The sequence below is a fragment of the Temnothorax longispinosus genome, chromosome 3 (assembly GCF_030848805.1).
Source record: "Temnothorax longispinosus isolate EJ_2023e chromosome 3, Tlon_JGU_v1, whole genome shotgun sequence".
In the NCBI taxonomy this organism is placed as follows: domain Eukaryota; kingdom Metazoa; phylum Arthropoda; class Insecta; order Hymenoptera; family Formicidae; genus Temnothorax; species Temnothorax longispinosus.
Genome location: NC_092360.1, coordinates 20,676,572 through 20,697,376, shown reverse-complemented (window position 1 = coordinate 20,697,376; position 20,805 = coordinate 20,676,572). Strand labels below are relative to the sequence as shown.

Here is a 20,805-nt window from a genome sequence, read left to right as displayed (position 1 = left end):
AAAAATGTAAGCATAAATATTTAAAAAAGACCAAAACCCGTGATTGAAAACATATTGACATTTAATCTGACCAAAACCAATGGTCGATTTGTCACGACACTAATAGCCAAACGTTGTCGACTATAAAAATAGATTTCTCGTTAATCAACTATTGGCAGAACAAACATATACTTTTCTATAAGTAATTTAAATTTATTAAATAATTATATGACATATATATTATTTGATTAATTCTAAATAATATTACAGCACGGTGTCTAATATAAATAATGATGATTCAAACTTATCGTTAATGGATGATGAAGATAATGCAGAAAGCATCCGAACAGGTACAGTTGTTGAACCATGTCAAATTATTATATTAAAAATAATTAAGATTTAAAAAAATAATTTTTTTATATTCTAGATTCCAGTAAAGGAAAAAAGAAGAAAACAAATGATGGGTCGACAGATGCGATAGAGAGAATTGCGGACGCTATTTGTCAAGAAAAGAATATAACCTTACCTCCACCACCAGAACCTGACGAAATAGATTCTTTTTTAAGTTTAGTGGGATTTAGATTACAGAAAATGCCACCAAAGACTAGATTAGAAATAATGCAAAACATATTACAATTAACGTATGAAAGAATTATCCAAGAAAACGTTTATGAATAATATTTTATATAAAAAGCAACATACAATAAGGTTTTTTTTTTCCGAAAAGCAATTCAAATCTATATAACGTGCATTACTCGAATATAAGAATATTTTATTTTTTGTTTTATGGTCAATGTTTATTATTAAATAATATATTTACATTTAGTAAATATATTATTTAATAATAATATATTTATGAAAACATTTATGAATAACATTTTATATAAAAAGCAATATACAATAAGATTTTTTTTTTTGAAAAGCAATTCAAATTTGTATAACGTGCATTACTTCAATATAAGAATATTTTATTTTTTATTTTATGGTCAATGTTTATTATTAAATAATATATTTACATTTAGTAATCTTTAAAATGTTTGAATAAATATTTAAATGTTTCTAAATAAACTAAGTTGAATAACTGGTTATCAGAGGTTTTTTTCATTCCAACCCAATGTTTACATTTTTTAAAATATTTGTCACAATTATTAATTTTTACATTTTTATTTAAAAAATACAGTGTTATAATAAGAAAAAATAAATCATAGAAAATGTTATTATAAATCTAATATTTAGAACGTTATAATCATGGATTTTTTAACGCAATGTATCCTGTATAAAATATGTTTGGCGCTCACCGAACTGTAGATGGATGCATGTATCATACTTAATTGTTTAGTCTCGTTACTCGTTGTATATAGCATTCTTGCGTACCTAGTATTAAGTATTTCGGTGACTCGCGCGAAACGTCGGCGGATCGCGATCAACGCGGAATCGATAATTGCGCGATTCACCAATCGGTGCTGCCCTCGCTCACCCCCGAGGGCACCCGCCTGAAGAACAAGCACTCGCTCGCGACACTGTTCCAGCGCCGCGAGCTCTCGGCACTCATCGTTACGACGTCTCGGAGCACAGAGAGATTAACGGAGCACAGAGAGATTATCGGAGCAGGGAGACTTGCGCTATTCCGGAGTCGCGAGATAGTGCGATCGCCTACTTTCTCGGCCTGCTTGTGTGCTGCTTTTGCCTGCTTACTCCTGCTTGCTTGCTGCCTGCCTTAATTTACTGCTGCCTGCCTCGCTTTCGCTTTGCTTGCTGCCCTGCCTGCGTTGCTGCACGAGCCCGATCGCGACCGAGACGAAGCCTCCAGGAGTCGACGGCACAACGAACGGTGAGTCGCATTTTAACTTTCGCTTTGGGGAGACTTTACACATCTCCCCTGGTCCTTCGAGCTTCGCTTTATCGCAAATCCGGGTACGGCTCTACCGCCCCCCGAGCATCTGGTCCTTCGAGCCGGATAGTCATATCTTCGCGATTAGTCTATTGCCGCCGACCTTTCGCGTGTCCTTTCATTGTAATAAGTCACCGAATCTGGTGTTCTGTAACGCGTAGTGCAATAGCGCGTGACCTTGCGGATCTCGCAGGATCTCCCGTATCGCAACGTACGCTTCGCGAAGGGAATTCTCGCGTAGCATCGCGCAATCGGCCATTAGCCGCCTGTAATTTACGCGAATTCGCCGAATTCTTATTCTCGCATTAACGAGGTGCAATAACGCTCGGCGTGCTGACAACTCGTGTCTCGCGCGGTATCTCTCGTGCAACGCTAGCTTCGCAACGGGAATACGCGTGCGAACTTCGTTCGTCATAGCTCGGGCCGCAGCCGTTAATCGCCTTAAAATCGAGTCCGCGCTAGCCGCGGTAATTAGTCGCCATTTACTTGATTTAATCGTAACCGAAATATTCGGTCGAATATCCGAGTATTCCGGGCCAGCGATACTTTCGCGCATAGAGACAACGGCCGTGGCCTTCGATTACGGGCCGGTCTCGCGCTCGGTGTTTTTCTGTATAGTCTCGAGCATCGCTCGTGTTTACGTCGTTGCGAGGTACGTACAGCCCGACCCAGCACTTGTATTATCCCGACATTCGTGCTCCGTGCGAGAGTACCATCGCTCGAAAATATTATTGTCACCGATCGAGAATATTTGCCTTCGAACTCTGCGACGCGTGTTTATCGCGCTAATCCAACGGCTGATATTCTCAGTGTTCAACTCGAGGAATATTATCGAGAATATTCCCTCGGGACTTGCGCGAGCGCCGAACGGAGCCGTCCGTTATCCCTCACCTTGGCGACCTGACTTTCGTGATTGTTCGCCGGGTTTCGATATTGTTGGTTCGAGTTGCCGTCGCCTCCGATTGCCTATTCGTCGTTTTCCCTTTGCTCTTAGCTTCGTCTGTCTGTGGTGGACGACCCCTTTGTTACATCATGTCGAAAAACGCATATGCGCGTCGCGAAGTATGCAATCGGCGTATGCAAGAAATACACGACCTCTCCCTACAAGCCGCGACCGACGCGGCAATCCGAGCGACCTTCATCGCTCGCTACTCGAGCGTAGCGAAGATCGCGGACGATTTTGAGGCCACCCACCTGAAGGTCATCCAAGAAGCGGCGGATTTCGAGGTCGAGGACGAAATCCGAGCCAGCTTCGATAAAATGCATTACGCCGTAAAGAGTCGATATCACCGTGAAACGGGCGCGCCATTCGGAGGCGCGCCGGCACAGCCCTCGGGTCAGGCCTCGGTGGTCAAGTTGCCTAAGATCCCGCTACCGCAGTTTTCCGGCGACCTTACGTTGTGGCCTTCCTTCATCGCGTTGTTCAACGCGTCGATACACAACCAGCAGATTTCCGCGATAGAGAAATACCAGTATCTGCTAGCTTCACTCAAGGGGGAACCACTCAACGTGGTGAAAAACCTGCCGTTTTCCGAGGAGTATTATCTGATCGCTTACGACTCGCTGGTCGATCGATACCGGAATAAGAGAAGGTTAGCGGACCATCACTTGAATTCGATAATCGAGGCAAAGCCATTGAAGGCGGAGTCGGCCGAGGCTCTTCACCACTTATTAGATACGTTTACCGAGAACACGCGCGCGCTCGCGTTGATGAAGTTCCCTACCGATTCATGGGACTTTATCCTACTGAAGTTTTTGTTAGACAAGCTTCCTTGTTCCCTTCGGGAAAAATTCGAGTCTGCTCACCGGGCTGAGGAAATACCGCGATGTACTCAACTCACGAAATTTCTAGCGGAACATTGTCAGGTTCTCGAGGCCGTCGCGGGCCCGTCCTCCAAAACCAAGTCCACGCCGGTCTCTTCGTTCGTGACTAGCACGGCCGATTGCCCCGTTTGTAAAGAGCCTCACTACGTGTCGAAGTGCACCCAGTTTTTGAAACTCTCGCCGAGAGAGAGGCAGGCTAAGGCTCGCGACTTAAAATTGTGCTTCAACTGCCTGCGCTCAGGGCACGGATCGAAAGATTGTCCCTCCGCGTGGACATGCCGATCGTGCGGTATGCAACACCATACGCTGCTGCATTTCGAGCAGGCCAGCGTCCCGTTCCCCGCGAACGCTCCGGCGGTCACTCCGGTCGACGACCCCGCGGCGCCGGGGGATACAGACGGAAACTAGACGACCACATTGCCTTGAGACATCATGGGCGCGCGCACTTCACCACTCGTGATGTCTCTCGTCCGTTCGTCGCACGGGCGCGTTCGCGACGAAGATGTTCGTGGTCGCAGTTTTCGTTTGGACGAGGTCGAGTCTTACACACTCACCCCGTCCCGGGTCCCTTACGACTCATCGTGCACCGTCGAGTCACCATACACTCACGGTGCTTTTGGACACCGCCGTCTTGGCGCATCACCACTCGGGTGGCGCCGAACGGTAGGACCTCGTCATCGCCGTCTTGGCGTAGCACCAGCGTTCTCCCGCTATCACGGAGGGCTTCGGGTGTCGCCGAACGGCTGGACCTCATTCGGAGGTCACAAATCGTCACGCGTGATGTCTCTCGTCCGCACGTCGCTTGGGCACGTTCGCGGCGAGGATATTCGCGTAATCGTAGCTCGTTGAACGAGGGCGAGGCCCTACACCCTCGCCCCGTTAACGCGCACCGTCGAGTCGCCTACACTCACGGTGCCTATGGACACCGCCGTCTCGGCGTATCACCATTCGGGTGTCGCCGAACGGTAGGACCGCATTACCGCCGTCTTGGCGTATCACCACGTCCCTCCCGCTATCACGGAGGGCTCGTCGGGTGTCGCCAAACGGCCGAACCTCACTCGGAGGTCATAACCGTCGAGTCACACACACTCACGGCGTCATTGGATCCCGCCGTCTTGGCGTACTGCCACGTCCCTCCCGCAACCACGGAGGGCTCGTCGGGGTTCGCCAAACGGCCGGACCTCATTCGGAGGTCCTGCACAAGCTCGCTCGCTTTGAGCCTCGAGTCGAACCTTCCCACGGTTCGGAAACCTCTCCGATCGAGGAGGAGAAAAATCGTATCGCTCGTGGCGCTCGAGCCGCCTGACGCGGTACGTTCATTGCTCGAAAGATTCTCTTCAATCGAGAAAATTGGCAGAATTATAGCATACATTCTCAGGTTTGTACATCACTTCCGTGCAAAATCTGCTCCTACGACTTTGGCCATAGATCAGCTCGAACTGCATTCCGCGTTACTACTCGTTGTAAAGAGTGTACAGGCGGATGCTTTCCGCGATGAGATCGATCGTCTCCAAAGCGGGAGAAGGCTCCCCAAGCCCTTTCGCAAACTCGCTCCCTTCCTTGATCCGGTGGGTATTCTCAGGGTGGGCGGCAGGCTTGCAAAATCCGGATTGACATTTGAGAACAAGCACCCTGTCTTACTGCCCTGTAAACACAGGCTCACGGATCTCGTTATCGAACACGTGCACCGCGCGAACATGCACCCGGGTCGGCGCACGCTGCAATACCTGCTCACGCAACATTATTGGGTCCTCGGGGTGCATCGCGCTATACAACGCGTACTCTCGAGATGGCATCGATGTTTCCGCGTAAATCCACACACTTCTCAGCCCCTCATGGCGGAACTACCGGCCGATAGGGTCCGACGGGCCAAGCCATTTTCGATCAGCGGCGTTGATTTCGCGGGACCGTTCAACATAGTTACGCGACGAGCCCGGGGGGTCTCCTCCGTCAAAGTATACGCGTGCCTACCGATGAATCGTCTGAGTCGGTGGCAACTCGTCCAACGAATACGCCAGGACTTCTGGAAGCGCTGGCATCAGGAGTATCTCCATACGCTGCAACAGCGCCCCAAATGGTGGACCTCCGTCAACCCGCTCGGAGTCGGGTCGTTGGTCCTCCTCAAGGACTCCAACATGCCTCCTCTGCGTTGGAGGCGAGGACGAGTGGAGGCGCTGCATCCGGGCAGCGACGGCGTCCCGCGTGTCGCCACGGTGCGGGTGGCGGACGGCACGATCACGCGTCCCCTAGTGAAGCTGTGCCCCCTGCCGATGGGCCCTGCTCCACAGGCGACCGATTCAAATTGATAATAAAATACAACTCGTTGTATTTTGGTGGGCGGTATGTTTGGCGCTCACCAAACTGTAGATGGATGCATGTATCATACTTAATTGTTTAGTCTCGTTACTCGTTGTATATAGCATTCTTGCGTACCTAGTATTAAGTATTTCGGTGACTCGCGCGAAACGTCGGCGGATCGCGATCAACGCGGAATCGATAATTGCGCGATCACCAATCGGTGCTGCCCTCGCTCACCCCACGAGGGCACCCGCCTGAAGAACAAGCACTCGCTCGCGACACTGTTCCAGCGCCGCGAGCTCTCGGCACTCATCGTTACGACGTCTCGGAGCACAGAGAGATTACGGAGCACAGAGAGATTATCGGAGCAGGAGACTTGCGCTATTCCGGAGTCGCGAGATAGTGCGATCGCCTACTTTCTCGGCCTGCTTGTGTGCTGCTTTTGCCTGCTTACTCCTGCTTGCTTGCTGCCTGCCTTAATTTACTGCTGCCTGCCTCGCTTTCGCTTTGCTTGCTGCCCTGCCTGCGTTGCTGCACGAGCCCGATCGCGACCGAGACGAAGCCTCCAGGAGTCGACGGCACAACGAACGGTGAGTCGCATTTTAACTTTCGCTTTGGGGAGACTTTACACATCTCCCCTGGTCCTTCGAGCTTCGCTTTATCGCAAATCCGGGTACGGCTCTACCGCCCCCCGAGCAAAATATTTATAATTAAACATTATTAAATTGCCATGGTATAACTCCTTCAGTATTGAAATACTTGCAAAAGTTCTCACGAATTTCGATTGCGTTTCGTGTACTATTATTATTACCACATGTAGTAATATCTCTTAACGCGCTGATTTCGATGTCTTCTCTCCAAGAACCAGCAACAAACCCATCAGGTCTATCTTGATCAACAAGTGTGTCATCAACATATTGGTTTACTCCGATATCTTGAATACGAAGAAAGTTGTGCAGACATACAATAGCTTGTACAATTTTCATGGATTTTTCAACCGTACAAATAATTGGTCGTTTTAAAATTCTCCAACGGCTGACCAAAATACCAAAAGTATTTTCAATCGTTCTTCTGGCTCGACTAAGACAGTAATTAAAAATGGTTCGTTCTTGATTTAAAACGCCTTTTCCAGGATATGGCCGAAGTAAGTATTCTGTTAACTGAAATGCTTCGTCTCCTACAAGCACGTAAGGTAAAGGTGGCCCATTTATTGTAAGAGATGCTGGTTTTGGCAAATTCATTTCACGATTGTTGAATTTGTGACCTATTATAGAATCTCTAAAGATTCCACCGTCACTGCGTCGGCCATAACCTCCGATGTCAACAAAGGTGAAAATATAATCTGCATTGCAAATTCCAAGTAATACGATGCTATGGCTATGTTTGTAATTAAAATATGCAGAACCTGCATTATCTGGGCACTGAAAATAATTTTCAAGAATTTATATAATTTATCCTTACTTTATACATATATTATTTTTACATATGTATAATATACCTGAAGAAGAACATGTTTCCCATCGATTGCTCCAATACAATGGTTAAAATTCCATTTTGTCTCGAAGTCACCAGCAATGTTTAGCCAATTATCTGCATTCAAACAAGAGGGAAGTACTTCCTTCTGCAGACAATTCCAAATAGCATCACATGTCTCTTCAATGATGTTACTCGCAGTTGTTAATCCAATAAGGTATTGATATGACATAGATATCATCGAATCACCAGAAGCTAGAAACCTAATCAATATAAAAATTCCAATTTAATATTTATAAAAAAAAATTTATGTACAGATAAGATAAATGAAAAGTATATAATAAAATCAATTCTATATAATAAAATCAATTCTATAACCTTATTACTAACTTTAATGTCAAACATAGTCGTTCTGCTGCAGATATAGGCTCACGAATCACTCTTTGCTTCATAATAAATGGTGCTATTAAAATTAGTAACTCTTCAAATTGTGTAGGAGTCATCCCGAAAATAATTCCTGAATCGTGCTTCTTCCAAAATAATAACAGGAAAGATTGCGTGGTAAAATCCATGATTGTATCGTTCTATGAATATTGGATTTACCCAATAACGTTTCCTACGATAATTTCTTCTTTTCTGTTTGTGTAACTCGTTTATCAGAACTGTTGCTAAAAGCTGTTTCTTGCGTTGATTTTGTTCTGATATTTTTTTTGCACACTCGTGTAACCACATATCATATTTCTTTCTAAATGACATGATTAATTCATACGGTGATTACGGTGGTTATATATGGTACTGATGCTATAATTTCAGAGTCAGACACTTTTCATGAGTCTTTCACAATGTAGCGTCAACTTTAGTCACGTGACCCACTTTGACGCTAAAATGAGCGTCAACTGACGCCCGTGAAAAGGCACCTTAAGCGTCCAAACCGAACGCACCCTCGGACGCGGCTATTTTCACGTGGGAAGGTATTTATGGTACCGTGTATATGTACTGCATAGTATTATATGGGTGCATTCGGGGAGACGCTATTAACACTATAAACGCAAACGCTATGAACTTTGTTCGAGGAGCCAATAGCGCGACAGCGATAGCAAGGTCCTCAAACGCAGCTTAAGCGCCAATAGTATTTCGTGAATCACCTCGAAAATAATAGCGAAAATAGCGCGAGTGATGACGTCACGCTGCCTTTACAGTGACGTCATCATCGTATATCACAGCGCCACAAAGCGTCTCCTCGAACAGTTTTGGACGATAATTGTGCTAATAGCGTGCTACCCGAATGCACCCTTATGATAAATAGAGCATAATTTGAATCTTTTGGTAATTTTAAGCCGTGTCGCTCTATTTCTAATTATTCGACCCCCGTTCAACGTTTAGATTGAGATTCATGTTTTATGCATTTTTGACAAACTGAAGTGTTACAGTTATAGTTAGTAGTAAAGATTGATATAAAATTGTATAAATTAAATAACTTTTTTTTACTTTTCCTCTGTATTAATCATGTATCGTAGATTATATAAGAATTAGTGTTACAAACATAATATATATATATATATATATATATATATATATATATATATATATATATATGTAATTTATAAATATAGAATTTGTAATATGAAAGCGATTGATATTGATGTAAGTACTTACGTTTACGTTATACGTAAACTATAAATTTTCAATACTGGCAGTGTATATCGGAACACGGCCTATATAAGCCGTAAATAATATAGAATAATATATGTTAATAAATAATATGTTATTTTCGTCAATAAATGAGGGAATGCGCAATAAAGAACAAATTAATTGTATATAAAATAAAATACATTTTTATTTCAAAATTTCTAACATAAAATACATTTTTATTTCAAAGTGTGTAACATAAAATACATTTTAATTTCAAAGTTGAACATAAAATACATTTTTATTTCAAAGTGTGTAACATAAAATACATTTTAATTTCAAAGTTGAACATAAAATTTTAAAAGATAACCCGACACGTAAGAAAAAGCATGAGAGGCATCAATGTTTAAATTTTCAAAATTGACCCATGGAAGAGTACAGTCACTAGTGTTCTCTAATGGTTCACTTTTGCCCTCGCTGTCACAAGTATTACTTAAAAACTTTCGAAAATTGTCTAAATTTTCACAATTATCGCTTTCACAATTCGCAGATTTGGAGACCAGTGCAACGAGATTATTTAATATTACAATTTTTAAGGCAGCTACAAATTGATAGCAAGTGGGATTAGAATTTGCAATTCCATGTTGCCGAATTTGGCAAAACAGATTTTCGAGTGAATCTTGATTTAAATTCCTCATATTTAGAAAGGTGAAGCCAACAGCTTTTAATTGATGCCACAAATACATGACCGATCTGATTGTTATCATCCAACCTTTCACGAAATGATATTGATTTGTGACATCTTTTCCGTTAGTTAAATCAAATAATTTCCACTTACGAGGAGACCTTCAGGCTAACGGATTTTTGTTTTTTTTCGTACTTACTGTACTTGAGGGTCATCACTCGGACATCAATTTCCCAAAGTATTAAGGCGCGCTTTTCAGAAAAACTCGGGAAAATCGACTTTGAAGAATTCCGACCGCGCTATGTACACAGAATTTTAATTTTAATGTAAAATTTATCAAATCCATGCTAATTAATATTTAATCATCGTTTTCAATGAAAAACTTACATCTCCTTATTTTGAATATTGGTACAAAAATGAAAAACGTCAGGTAGGAAATAAAATGGTTTTATATTTTTGAAAATTACGAGAAAATACAGCGCAAAAATGATATTAATAAAAATATTGTTTAATTTTTAAAAGTGAATTATATGATATGAAATATATAGTTTAAAATATATTGTATACAGTCGTTTTACACGTCATTATTGCACGAACCAGGATGATATTTATCGTAAAAGCAAGGGAAACAATAAGTTTCACGGCATCTAGCACACCGTACGAACGCAGATATTTTACAGGCGCAAGGTTTTTTTAAAATGTCTATTGGAAAACATACTTCATTGACGTTCATAAAAATGTCTCTGTCATCACAAAGGTTTGAAGCGAACCACGCGTATCGAATCATGTTCTTAAAAATTGGAGAGAACAGCTGGTGATGTACAATAGATTGAATTTTAATGCAATCTTCTCGGGAATTAATTTCGCGTTCTTGTTCGATCAAGTAGGCGCAATTTTGAAGACGCTTTATGAAATTTTTTACCTGTCTATAAAAATATACATCACAAGGTTGGACCAAAGGGGTACATTTCGGGGGAATAAATTTAACAATAAATTATTTAATTAATTTTATTAAATTAAATTATTCCCCCGAAATGTACCCCTTTGGTCCAACCTTGTGATGTATATTTTTATAGACAGGTAAAAATTTCATAAAGCGTCTTCAAAATTGCGCCTACTTGATCGAACAAGAACGCGAAATAATTCCCGAGAAGATTGTATTAAAATTCAATCTATTGTACATCACCAGCTGTTCTCTCCAATCTTTAAGAACATGATTCGCTACGCGTGGTTCGCGTCAAACCTTTGTGATGACAGAGACATTTTTATGAACGTCAATGAAGTATGTTTTCCAATAGACATTTTTAAAAAACCTTGCGCTTGTAAAATATCTGCGTTCGTACGGTGTGCTAGATGCCGTGAAACTTACTGTTTCCCTTGCTTTTACGATGAATATCATCCTGGTTCGTGCAATATTGACGTGTAAAACGACTGTATACAATATATTTTAAACTATATATTTCATATCATATAATTCACTTTTAAAAATTAAACAATATTTTTATTAATATCATTTTTGCGCTGTATTTTCTCGTAATTTTCAAAAATATAAAACCATTTTATTTCCTACCTGACGTTTTTCATTTTTGTACCAATATTCAAAATAAGGAGATGTAAGTTTTTCATTGAAAACGATGATTAAATATTAATTAGCATGGATTTGATAAATTTTACATTAAAATTAAAATTCTGTATACATAGCGCGCTCGGAATTCTTCAAAGTCAATTTTCTCGAGTTTTTCTGAAAAGCGCGCCTTAATACTTTGGGAAATTGATGTCCGAGTGATGACCCTCAAGTACAGTAAGTACGAAAAAAAACAAAAATCCGTTAGCCTGAAGGTCCCCTTGTTAGTCCGCATTCCGAAACACATATATTTCCAGAAAATTTGTCGTATTTGAAAAATAATTGAATTTTATGTTAAAAGATAAATAACTTTGTACTTTAAATAGCATTTGTTAGATTTTGAATTTATTTTTTCCTTCTCCCACCATCTCTTCCAAAGTACTTTAGTAATGGACGTACTTTGTTTCTAAAAAAAATTACATAATTTGACGCACTCTACAGGATGGAATAATTTTTTCTCGCATATGTAATGCTAATCATCATAAAATACGGACGATTACTTGCAAATTAAGGAAAATGAGGCACGAAAGTGCATGGTTGGAAGATTACGTCAGTGTTGTGTGAAAGGTAGGAGAGAATTTTTTTTCGATAAAAATGTATAGAGGCAGGTGGAAGAGGTGGGGAGGAGTTACGATTATAAAATAAATTTAATTTTTTTACATAAAAAATATCTGTCATTTCAAATTCGTCTTTTTTTATTCAGAAATTCTTTTTCTACAATTCTTTAAGTCCTTAAAGTCCTTCTGTACCATTTAAAAACTACCAAATTTGCGGCGACAAAATTAAGTATTCCTATTTAATTAATAATTATCTCATATTTTTTTATTTGCACTACTTTTAGTTTTAATTTGCGTGTTTGATCATTAAGCTTCATCAATTTGTTCGTGAGTTATGCTTTTTAAAATAAAACGACTCGTAACGTGTGTTTGTCAACATATAATTGTTGTAAAAAAATATTTAAATAAATGATTTCCAAATGTTCTTTATATTGATTTTTAGTCGAAGGTACAAAGATATTATAATAATTTTGGGGGAATTTTTCAAAGTTATTAACATTTTTAAAAACGCGTGTGACTCGAAAGTGCATGGCTGGAGGACTGATGTGCCAGAAAATACGTTGGAGGAATGAGTGTTAAGTAACGGTAACGATAAAGAGTTTCTTTTATAAAATAACTTTTCTACTCTGATTTCAACTTAATTAAGATTTTAATAAAAAAGTATATCCGTCGATGTAATTCAGGTAGCACATACACGTTTCAGAAATGTTTTATGAGCGTTTTTCCGAAACGTTTTATAACCGCTTTCTAGAAACGTTTCTCATAAGTAACAAAGTCCATTCGAAAAACGTTCGATGGAACGTTCCTTTTCCGATAAAATAACGTTTAAAAAACTATTATAGAAACGTTTTATTTTAATGATAAAGATATTTTAAATAAGACATTTAAAATTCCTACTTTTCATGTCTTTTGACCGTATAAGAAAATGTCAAATTGTTTTCTTCTCTTGCTTCCGTTTCCATTCTTCCGCTGCCATTATATCCGCACTATATCACAAAGCACATCTTTCTAAATGTGATATACTAACTACCCCAAGAAAAATATTTAAAAAATATGTTTGATGAAAGTTGAAAAGAATCATGGAATCTTTTCTAAATGTAAATATTGCACACACGAACAATTGCTAATAACAACTATTTATTGTTTGACTCGGACGCGGCTATCTGCAAGTGGGAAGGCAATGAAGGCATTTATGGCACCGTGTGTATGTACTGTATAATATTATGTATAATATGATAAATAAAACACATAATTTAAATATTGGTAATTTTGAGCCGTGTCGATCTATTTCTAATTATTTGATCCCCATAGTTCAATATTTAGATTGAGGTTTAATGATTTATAACAAACTAAATCATTACTTACACCGCCTGCATTAGCCTTACCCGAGGAGCAGTTGCTGATCAGATTTTGCTCATCGTGTGTGTATGTGCGTATGTGAGTGTCAGCAGAGATATGGCCGTATGGGCGACTATTCCAGCCGATCGAAGCCATATTTTACACAAAGAAAAAGAAGAAGGAGAAGAATACTGCAGAAGTGACGAACCGTGGGGTCTTTATCTCTGCTGACACACGCATACAGAATCAGAGCTAAACATTGACACCGAGCAAGCTTCACGCGCTGAGACTCATATACATATATGCGTGTACCAATAATGTTAACAGCTTATGTGTTATCAAATCAATATTTTTAACACAAATTAAAAAGCATCAATATTTACTATAATAATTGTTATTATAATTATTGTAATAAGATTGTACTGAGAAAAATGCAAAAGACAATTTAATGTATCAAGCTTATGCTAACACTTACTGCTAAGAATTAGTAGAATTACTTCATATTGACAATTGTGTTTATCTACATTTGTTACAATGTTATAAAATGAAAAAATAGTATTTAAATATTTAAATGTTCCGTTATAATTATGTTGTATATTTTCTTATTTAAACTATTGCAAGATCTGAGAAGATAATTAGAGTGAGAAAATCAGTAACAAAACAAATTAATTGATGATTACTTGCAGCAAATTTAATAACGATCTTTGATACACAATTTCGTATTTATTTCGTACATTTACTTTACAATATCGTACAAATTATGTTGTACATCACTTATTAATCGCCATAATTTTTCAAAATTATTAGTTTGTTAATTGCATGTATAGAATGTACATATGAATAAATTAATTTTATGTAACACGTGCGTGGAAAGTGGCCCATTACGCACGCGACGCGTGCGTAATGGGCCACTTTCCACGCACTTGCAACATCAAATAGGGTATGCAAGCCGTGCGTGAAGATGAAAATTCCCGGGTTCGGTTACCGCACTCGCCTTCGGTTCGTGCATCAACTCCGCAACCGTGAATTTTCATCTTCCAGCACTTGTTGCACAAATAACTATTATAAATTTTATGATTAATATTAGCAGATTTAATTCTGAGTTCAAATACAACGGGGAATTTCGCATTAACGTTTGTAATACCTTTTCTCAAAATCATGAGGTATCAATTATAAAGAGCGATTGCTAATGTTAGAATAGACCCGTACATTAAAATATTTAATTATTCATAAAGTATTATTTGTTTAGAACGATTGATTCTTCGTCGATTAATACAAAAAATGAAGGTCATAGATAACAAAGATAAAAAGAATATGTAGGTATATCATATTATTATAATCAATTAATATAATCCTTGACTAATTGTGGATCAAACAGGTTTGTAAGCCGTTATTTTTTCTCAAATGTCTATCACTTTATTAACAAAAATGTGTTATTTTACATTATCCATCTTACCGTTTTTATTTCCATTTATCAATTTCTGAACAAATACAAACAAAATATCTAACCGTGTGTCAACTTTGCACAATAATTACATTACAATAATATTTAATATAACCGGAAAAATTATTATTTATAAAAATTTTATAGTAATTTATTTTGCATAGAATCAATACTATATGTTGATTAGAATTATAAATACAATCGAGATTATAAAATTAGATTACTAATACTAGAATTATTCAAATAATTTGAACGCTAGAATTTGACTAACATTAAGCGAAAATAACTATTTCGAATAATTTCTATATTTTAGTATCCGGATATGTTTTACAATTCTACTTTGTGTGTACAAATTATAACTCTAATACAAATGTGTACATTACATACGACGTTATACAGCACATGAATAAATTTACATATTAATGTAAAGATTATAAAAGAGCATATAATGAGAGTTCAGTTACACGGCGATATCAGATTTCCTAGTAATTATTAAAACAATTAGTAAATTATACATTTATAAAGAAGTTAATGTCTAATTAATACGAGATCGCATTTTGTTGTTACATAACGTAAAGCGATCTTACTAATTATTCGTCAAATGCGCTTGTTTGATATATTCTATTATCCAAATCACAACAGTAGCTGGTGTTATATGTTACAGGTATGGCCTCCAGATTTCTTTAGGCATCCTAGATCCTTGTTGTCGGCTGTGATTAGATCTGTATATTTATACACAGAGTAATTAAAAATCAAAAGAGTACGAATGTCATTAGAATTACAATAATATTGCTCTCATGTATATTATTTGATTATTAAACCAAAAGTGTGACTTATATTATTCATATTTCTTAAAATGAAATATCTAAGGAATTACCATTTAGATTCCATAATACTTGCGCAGTTACTCGTTTATAAGTATTTATACCAATTACTGAATATGTAGATAATATTTAAATAACAACATATCTGAGTTAACAGAAATTGATGTAAAATTGTTTAAAATGATTGTAATTTTATTTAACTCAAATAATTATAATAATTTATAAAATAACACGTTAAATATTGTATTAAATTTTATAAATATTTTTATTTCTAAATGTTAAATATGTTATTTTCTAATGTTAGTTATATTAAAATATGTAATAAAATATATTAATTACGGCTTTTCTTCCGAAAACGTTCGTATGCTCCGATTTAGGTGAAACTTCGTGAATAAGTTCTTTTTAGATAAAAAAGACATATACCAAAAGAATTTTTCGCGACTCAAAAGTTAAGCAACTTTTTAAATATTTTTGGTATATGTCTTTTTTATTTATCTATAAAAAGAACCGATTTACAAAGTTTGACCTAAATTGGAGCACGGACGTTTTCGGAAGTTTTGCCTTAATTACTAAGAAAAAATAGTAATATTTGTGACATTTACCACTGCTGATCTTCTTGATTTTCAGAACCTCGCCCATGTCTATCATTGTGAAAACTTGTGGACGCATCATTTTCTGTAGTTACAGGTTGTTGTATTGTTGCATCTACGTTATAATGACCAGTTCCTCCATCCGATTCGGAGTGCTCGTTTATATTACGACACATAGTCTGATGAATTATTAATTGCTCTTCACAGGGCATTCTTCCATCAAATGTGTCAATAAACCACCTGCAATGTTTGCAGTTTGTTTTAAAATTTTCCGTATCGACTGTGAAGTGTTGCGATAGTCCGCTACACCTATTAATTTCTTCTCGTATTTTATCCATTATTTTTATATGTCTATTCAGATGGCTATCTAAATAACTCTTATAATATACACGAACACCTTTTCCACAAATTATGCAATTCGGAATATACTTCTGTTCGAGACCGTCGTGTGTGAAATATCGCCATGGCGAGCAATTTTGTCTTTCGTATTTCCATATAAAATTGCCTTCCGTGGTAAATATATTATGCACATGGAACAAGTGTGCTTCTATTTCTGCAGTTCGTTTAAAAAGTTTCCGACAATGATAGCAATATATACCTTTTGTGGGGGGTAATTTGACGCAAGCCTCCCAAATTTTTTCAATATAAGTAAGTATTTGAGCCATTATATTTGCACTGTATCACGGAGAATGTCTTACTAAATGTGCCATGTACTGACTACGCCAAGGAAAATATTCGAAACAAACCGTTTGATGAAGGTTGAAGAGAAACATGCGAATCTTTCCTAAATGTAAATATTGTAGACACAAATAATAGTTAATAACATCAGCTATTTTGTTGTTTGACTCGGACGCCAGCTATCTTCACGTGGGAAGGTATTTATGGTACCGTGTGTACAGTACATACATACATACGGTATAGTATTATATGTATATAGTATGATAAATAACGTATAATTTGAATCTTAGTAATTTTAAGCCGTGTCGCTGTATTTCTAATTATTCGACCCCTGTTCAACGTTTAGATTGAGATTCATGTTTTATGCATTTTTGACAAACTGAAATGTTACAGTTGTAGTTAGTAGTAAAGATTGGTATAAAATTGTATGAATTAAATACTTTTTTTTACTTTTCCTCTATATTAATCAATGTGTCGTAGATTATATAAGAATTAGTAGTGTTACATACATATAATATATATCTATGTAATTTAAAAATATCGAATTTGTAATATAAAAGCGATTAATATTGATGTAAGTACTAATATGAGTGCGCAAAATTTACGCATTTTATTCTTGGCTAACTTTAATTGATTCTAACTTTGAAACACCGAATTTAAATAATCAGAATTTGACATAAATTAGATTTATTTGTTACCTTAAATAATTGTAATATTATTATTAAATACAATAGTCAACAAAATTATCGCAACATTCAATTCATATCAAAATGTTGCGCAACTGCAAATTACCCTGCTTTCGGGGGAAGAGCGGTAGCCCCGAAATAGTTCACGCATACGCTTATCACGCGAACCGAGGTTTACCCACACCCCCCCTGCTTTCGGGGGAGGTGCGGTAGCCCCGAAATAGTTCACGTATACACTTTTCACGCGAACCGAGGTTCACCCACACCCCCCCTGCTTTCGGGGGAGGTGCGGTAGTCCCGAAATAGTTTACGCATCCCGGGAAAAAATGGAAGAGATCTGAACAGATTTGAGCAGATCTCATCAGATCCAATCCACTCAGATCTGGTTTGATCAAAATATTGGCCCTATCTGATCAGATCTAATCAGACATGAGTAGATCTGATCCGATCCTAGAGGATAGATATGTAACGAGAATAATCTATTATATCTGCTCAGATCCAATCAGACATGAGTAGATCTGATCCGATCCGGTGTCCATCCACTGCAGAAAATTGTTGTTTTCAAATGTTATTTTTTAAATGTGCCACTTTATTTTAAAAGTGGACTCCACGATACAAAAGTTGTGCCGTTCCACGATTTACATAACTTGGCGCAACTTAGCACGACACTGCCGTGTCTGATACCGTTCTTATACCACTGTTCATCAAATTTTAAATACGAGAATCAGATTCCGTCGGATGCCATCTATCGGATACTTTGAGATGCAGCATTATGATCTGATCATATATAATCTTATATGACTATATAAGTTTATGTGATTATATTATTTTATCAGTTTAAATTATAAGGTATGTTTGCAAAATAATTTAAAAGATTTATGTTTTATATATATGTTTGGCGCTCACCAAACTGTAGATGGATGCATGTATCATACTTAATTGTTTAGTCTCGTTACTCGTTGTATATAGCATTCTTGCGTACCTAGTATTAAGTATTTCGGTGACTCGCGCGAAACGTCGGCGGATCGCGATCAACGCGGAATCGATAATTGCGCGACTCACCAATCGGTGCTGCCCTCGCTCACCCCACGAGGGCACCCGCCTGAAGAACAAGCACTCGCTCGCGACACTGTTCCAGCGCCGCGAGCTCTCGGCACTCATCGTTACGACGTCTCGGAGCACAGAGAGATTAACGGAGCACAGAGAGATTATCGGAGCAGGGAGACTTGCGCTAATATCCGGAGTCGCGAGATAGTGCGATCGCCTACTTTCTCGGCCTGCTTGTGTGCTGCTTTTGCCTGCTTACTCCTGCTTGCTTGCTGCCTGCCTTAATTTACTGCTGCCTGCCTCGCTTTCGCTTTGCTCGCTGCCCTGCCTGCGTTGCTGCACGAGCCCGATCGCGACCGAGACGAAGCCTCCAGGAGTCGACGGCACAACGAACGGTGAGTCGCATTTTAACTTTCGCTTTGGGGAGACTTTACACTTCTCCCCTGGTCCTTCGAGCTTCGCTTTATCGCAAATCCGGTTACGGCTCTACCGCCCCCCGAGCATCTGGTCCTTCGAGCCGGATAGTCATATCATCGCGATTAGTCTATTACCGCCGACCTTTCGCGTGTCCTTTCATTGTTCTAAGCCACCGAATCTTTCTGTAACGCGTAGTGCAATAGCGCGTGACCTTGCGGGTCTCGCAGGATCTCCCGTTTCGCAACGCTCGCTTCGCGAAGGGAATTCTCGCGTAGCATCGCGCAATCGGCCATCAGCCATCTGTAATCTACGCGAATTCGCTGAATTCTTATTCTCGCATTAACGAGGTGCAATAACGCTCGGCGTGCTGACAACTCGTGTCTCGCGCGGTATCTCTCGTGCAACGCTAGCTTCGCAACGGGAATACGCGTGCGAACTTCGTTCGTCATAGCTCGGGCCGCAGCCGTTAATCGCCTTAGAATCGAATCCGCGCTAGCCGCGGTAATTAGTCGCCATTTAATTGATTTAATCGTAACCGAAATATTCGGTCGAATATCCGAGTATTCCGGGCCAGCGATACTTTCGCGCATAGAGACAACGGCCGTGGCCTTCGATTACGGGCCGGTCTCGCGCTCGTTGTTTTTCTGTATAGTCTCGAGCATCGCTCGTGTTTACGTCGTTGCGAGGTACGTACAGCCCGACCCAGCACTTGTATTATCCCGACATTCGTGCTCCGTGCGAGAGTACCATCGCTCGAAAATATTATTGTCACCGATCGAGAATATTTGCCTTTCGAACTCTGCGACGCGTGTTTATCGCGCTAATCCAACGGCTGATATTCTCAGTGTTCAACTCGAGGAATATTATCGAGAATATTCCCTCGGGACTTGCGCGAGCGCCGAACGGAGCCGTCCGTTATCCCTCACCTTGGCGACCTGACTTTCGTGATTGTTTTCGCCGGGTTTCGATATTGTTGGTTCGAGTTGCCGTCGCCTCCGACTGCCCATTCGTCGTTTACCCTTCGCTCTTAGCTTCGTCTGTCTGTGGTGGACGACCCCTCTGACGTCATGTCGAAAAACGCATATGCCCGCCGCGAAGTATGCAATCGGCGTATGCAAGAAATACACGACATATCCCTACAAGCCGCGACCGACGCGGCAATCCGAGCGACCTTCCTCGCTCGCTACTCGAGCGTAGCGAAGATCGCGGACGATTTTGAGGCCACCCACCTGAAGGTCATCCAAGAAGCGGCGGATTTCGAGGTCGAGGACGCAATCCGAGCCAGTTTCGACAAAATGCATTACGCCGTAAAGAGTCGATATCACCGTGAAACGGGCGCGCCATTCGGAGGCGCGCCGGCACAGACTTCGGGTCAGGCCTCGGTGGTCAAGTTGCCTAAGATCCCGCTACCGCAGTTTTCCGGCGACCTTACGTTGTGGCCTTCCTTCATCGCGTTGTTCAACGCGTCGATACACAGCAGATTTCCGCGATAGAGAAATACCAGTATCTGCTGGCTTCACTCAAGGGGGAACCACTCAACGTGGTGAAAAACCTGCCGTTTTCCGATGAGTACTATCTGATCGCTTACGACTCGCTGGTCGATCGGTACCGGAATAAGAGAAGGTTAGCGGACCATCACTTGAATTCGATAATCGATGCAAAGCCATTGAAAGCGGAGACGGCCGAGACTCTTCACCACTTATTAGATACGTTTACCGAGAACACGCGCGCGCTCGCATTGATGAAGTTCCCTACCGATTCATGGGACTTTATCCTACTGAAGTTTTTGTTAGACAAGCTTCCTTGTTCCCTTCGGGAAAA

At 39.8% G+C, this 20,805-nt stretch overlaps 2 protein-coding genes across 2 annotated transcripts; one reads left to right on the top strand and one right to left on the bottom strand.

Annotated features, from left to right (window-relative positions):
* Positions 1 to 2,902: 2,902 nt before the first annotated feature.
* LOC139810137 (uncharacterized) lies at positions 2,903 to 4,102 on the top strand. Its single transcript, XM_071773453.1, has one exon. The coding sequence runs from the start codon at positions 2,903 to 2,905 to the stop codon at positions 4,100 to 4,102; it is 1,200 nt and encodes a 399-aa protein (XP_071629554.1).
* A 2,266-nt stretch (positions 4,103 to 6,368) lies between these two features.
* On the bottom strand, positions 6,369 to 8,177 carry LOC139810297 (uncharacterized). Its single transcript, XM_071773721.1, has 3 exons — positions 7,856 to 8,177; positions 7,491 to 7,728; positions 6,369 to 7,413 (listed from the first exon to the last, which is right to left on the bottom strand). The coding sequence occupies exons 1-3, from the start codon at positions 8,035 to 8,037 to the stop codon at positions 6,703 to 6,705; spliced, it is 1,131 nt and encodes a 376-aa protein (XP_071629822.1). The 5' UTR covers positions 8,038 to 8,177; the 3' UTR covers positions 6,369 to 6,702.
* Between the last annotated feature and the right edge of the window lie 12,628 nt (positions 8,178 to 20,805).

Bases quoted from the DNA above. Each gene is read 5' to 3' on its own strand.
- LOC139810137 (XM_071773453.1), top strand. From the start codon at position 2,903: ATGTCGAAAAACGCATATGCGCGTCGCGAAGTATGCAATCGGCGTATG.
- LOC139810297 (XM_071773721.1), bottom strand. From the start codon at position 8,037: ATGGATTTTACCACGCAATCTTTCCTGTTATTATTTTGGAAGAAGCAC. The intron at 7,729-7,855 runs GTTAGTAATAAG...TATATTGATTAG, and splicing joins CGACTATGTTTGACATTAAA to GTTTCTAGCTTCTGGTGATT. The intron at 7,414-7,490 runs GTATATTATACA...AATTATTTTCAG, and splicing joins GGAAACATGTTCTTCTTCAG to TGCCCAGATAATGCAGGTTC.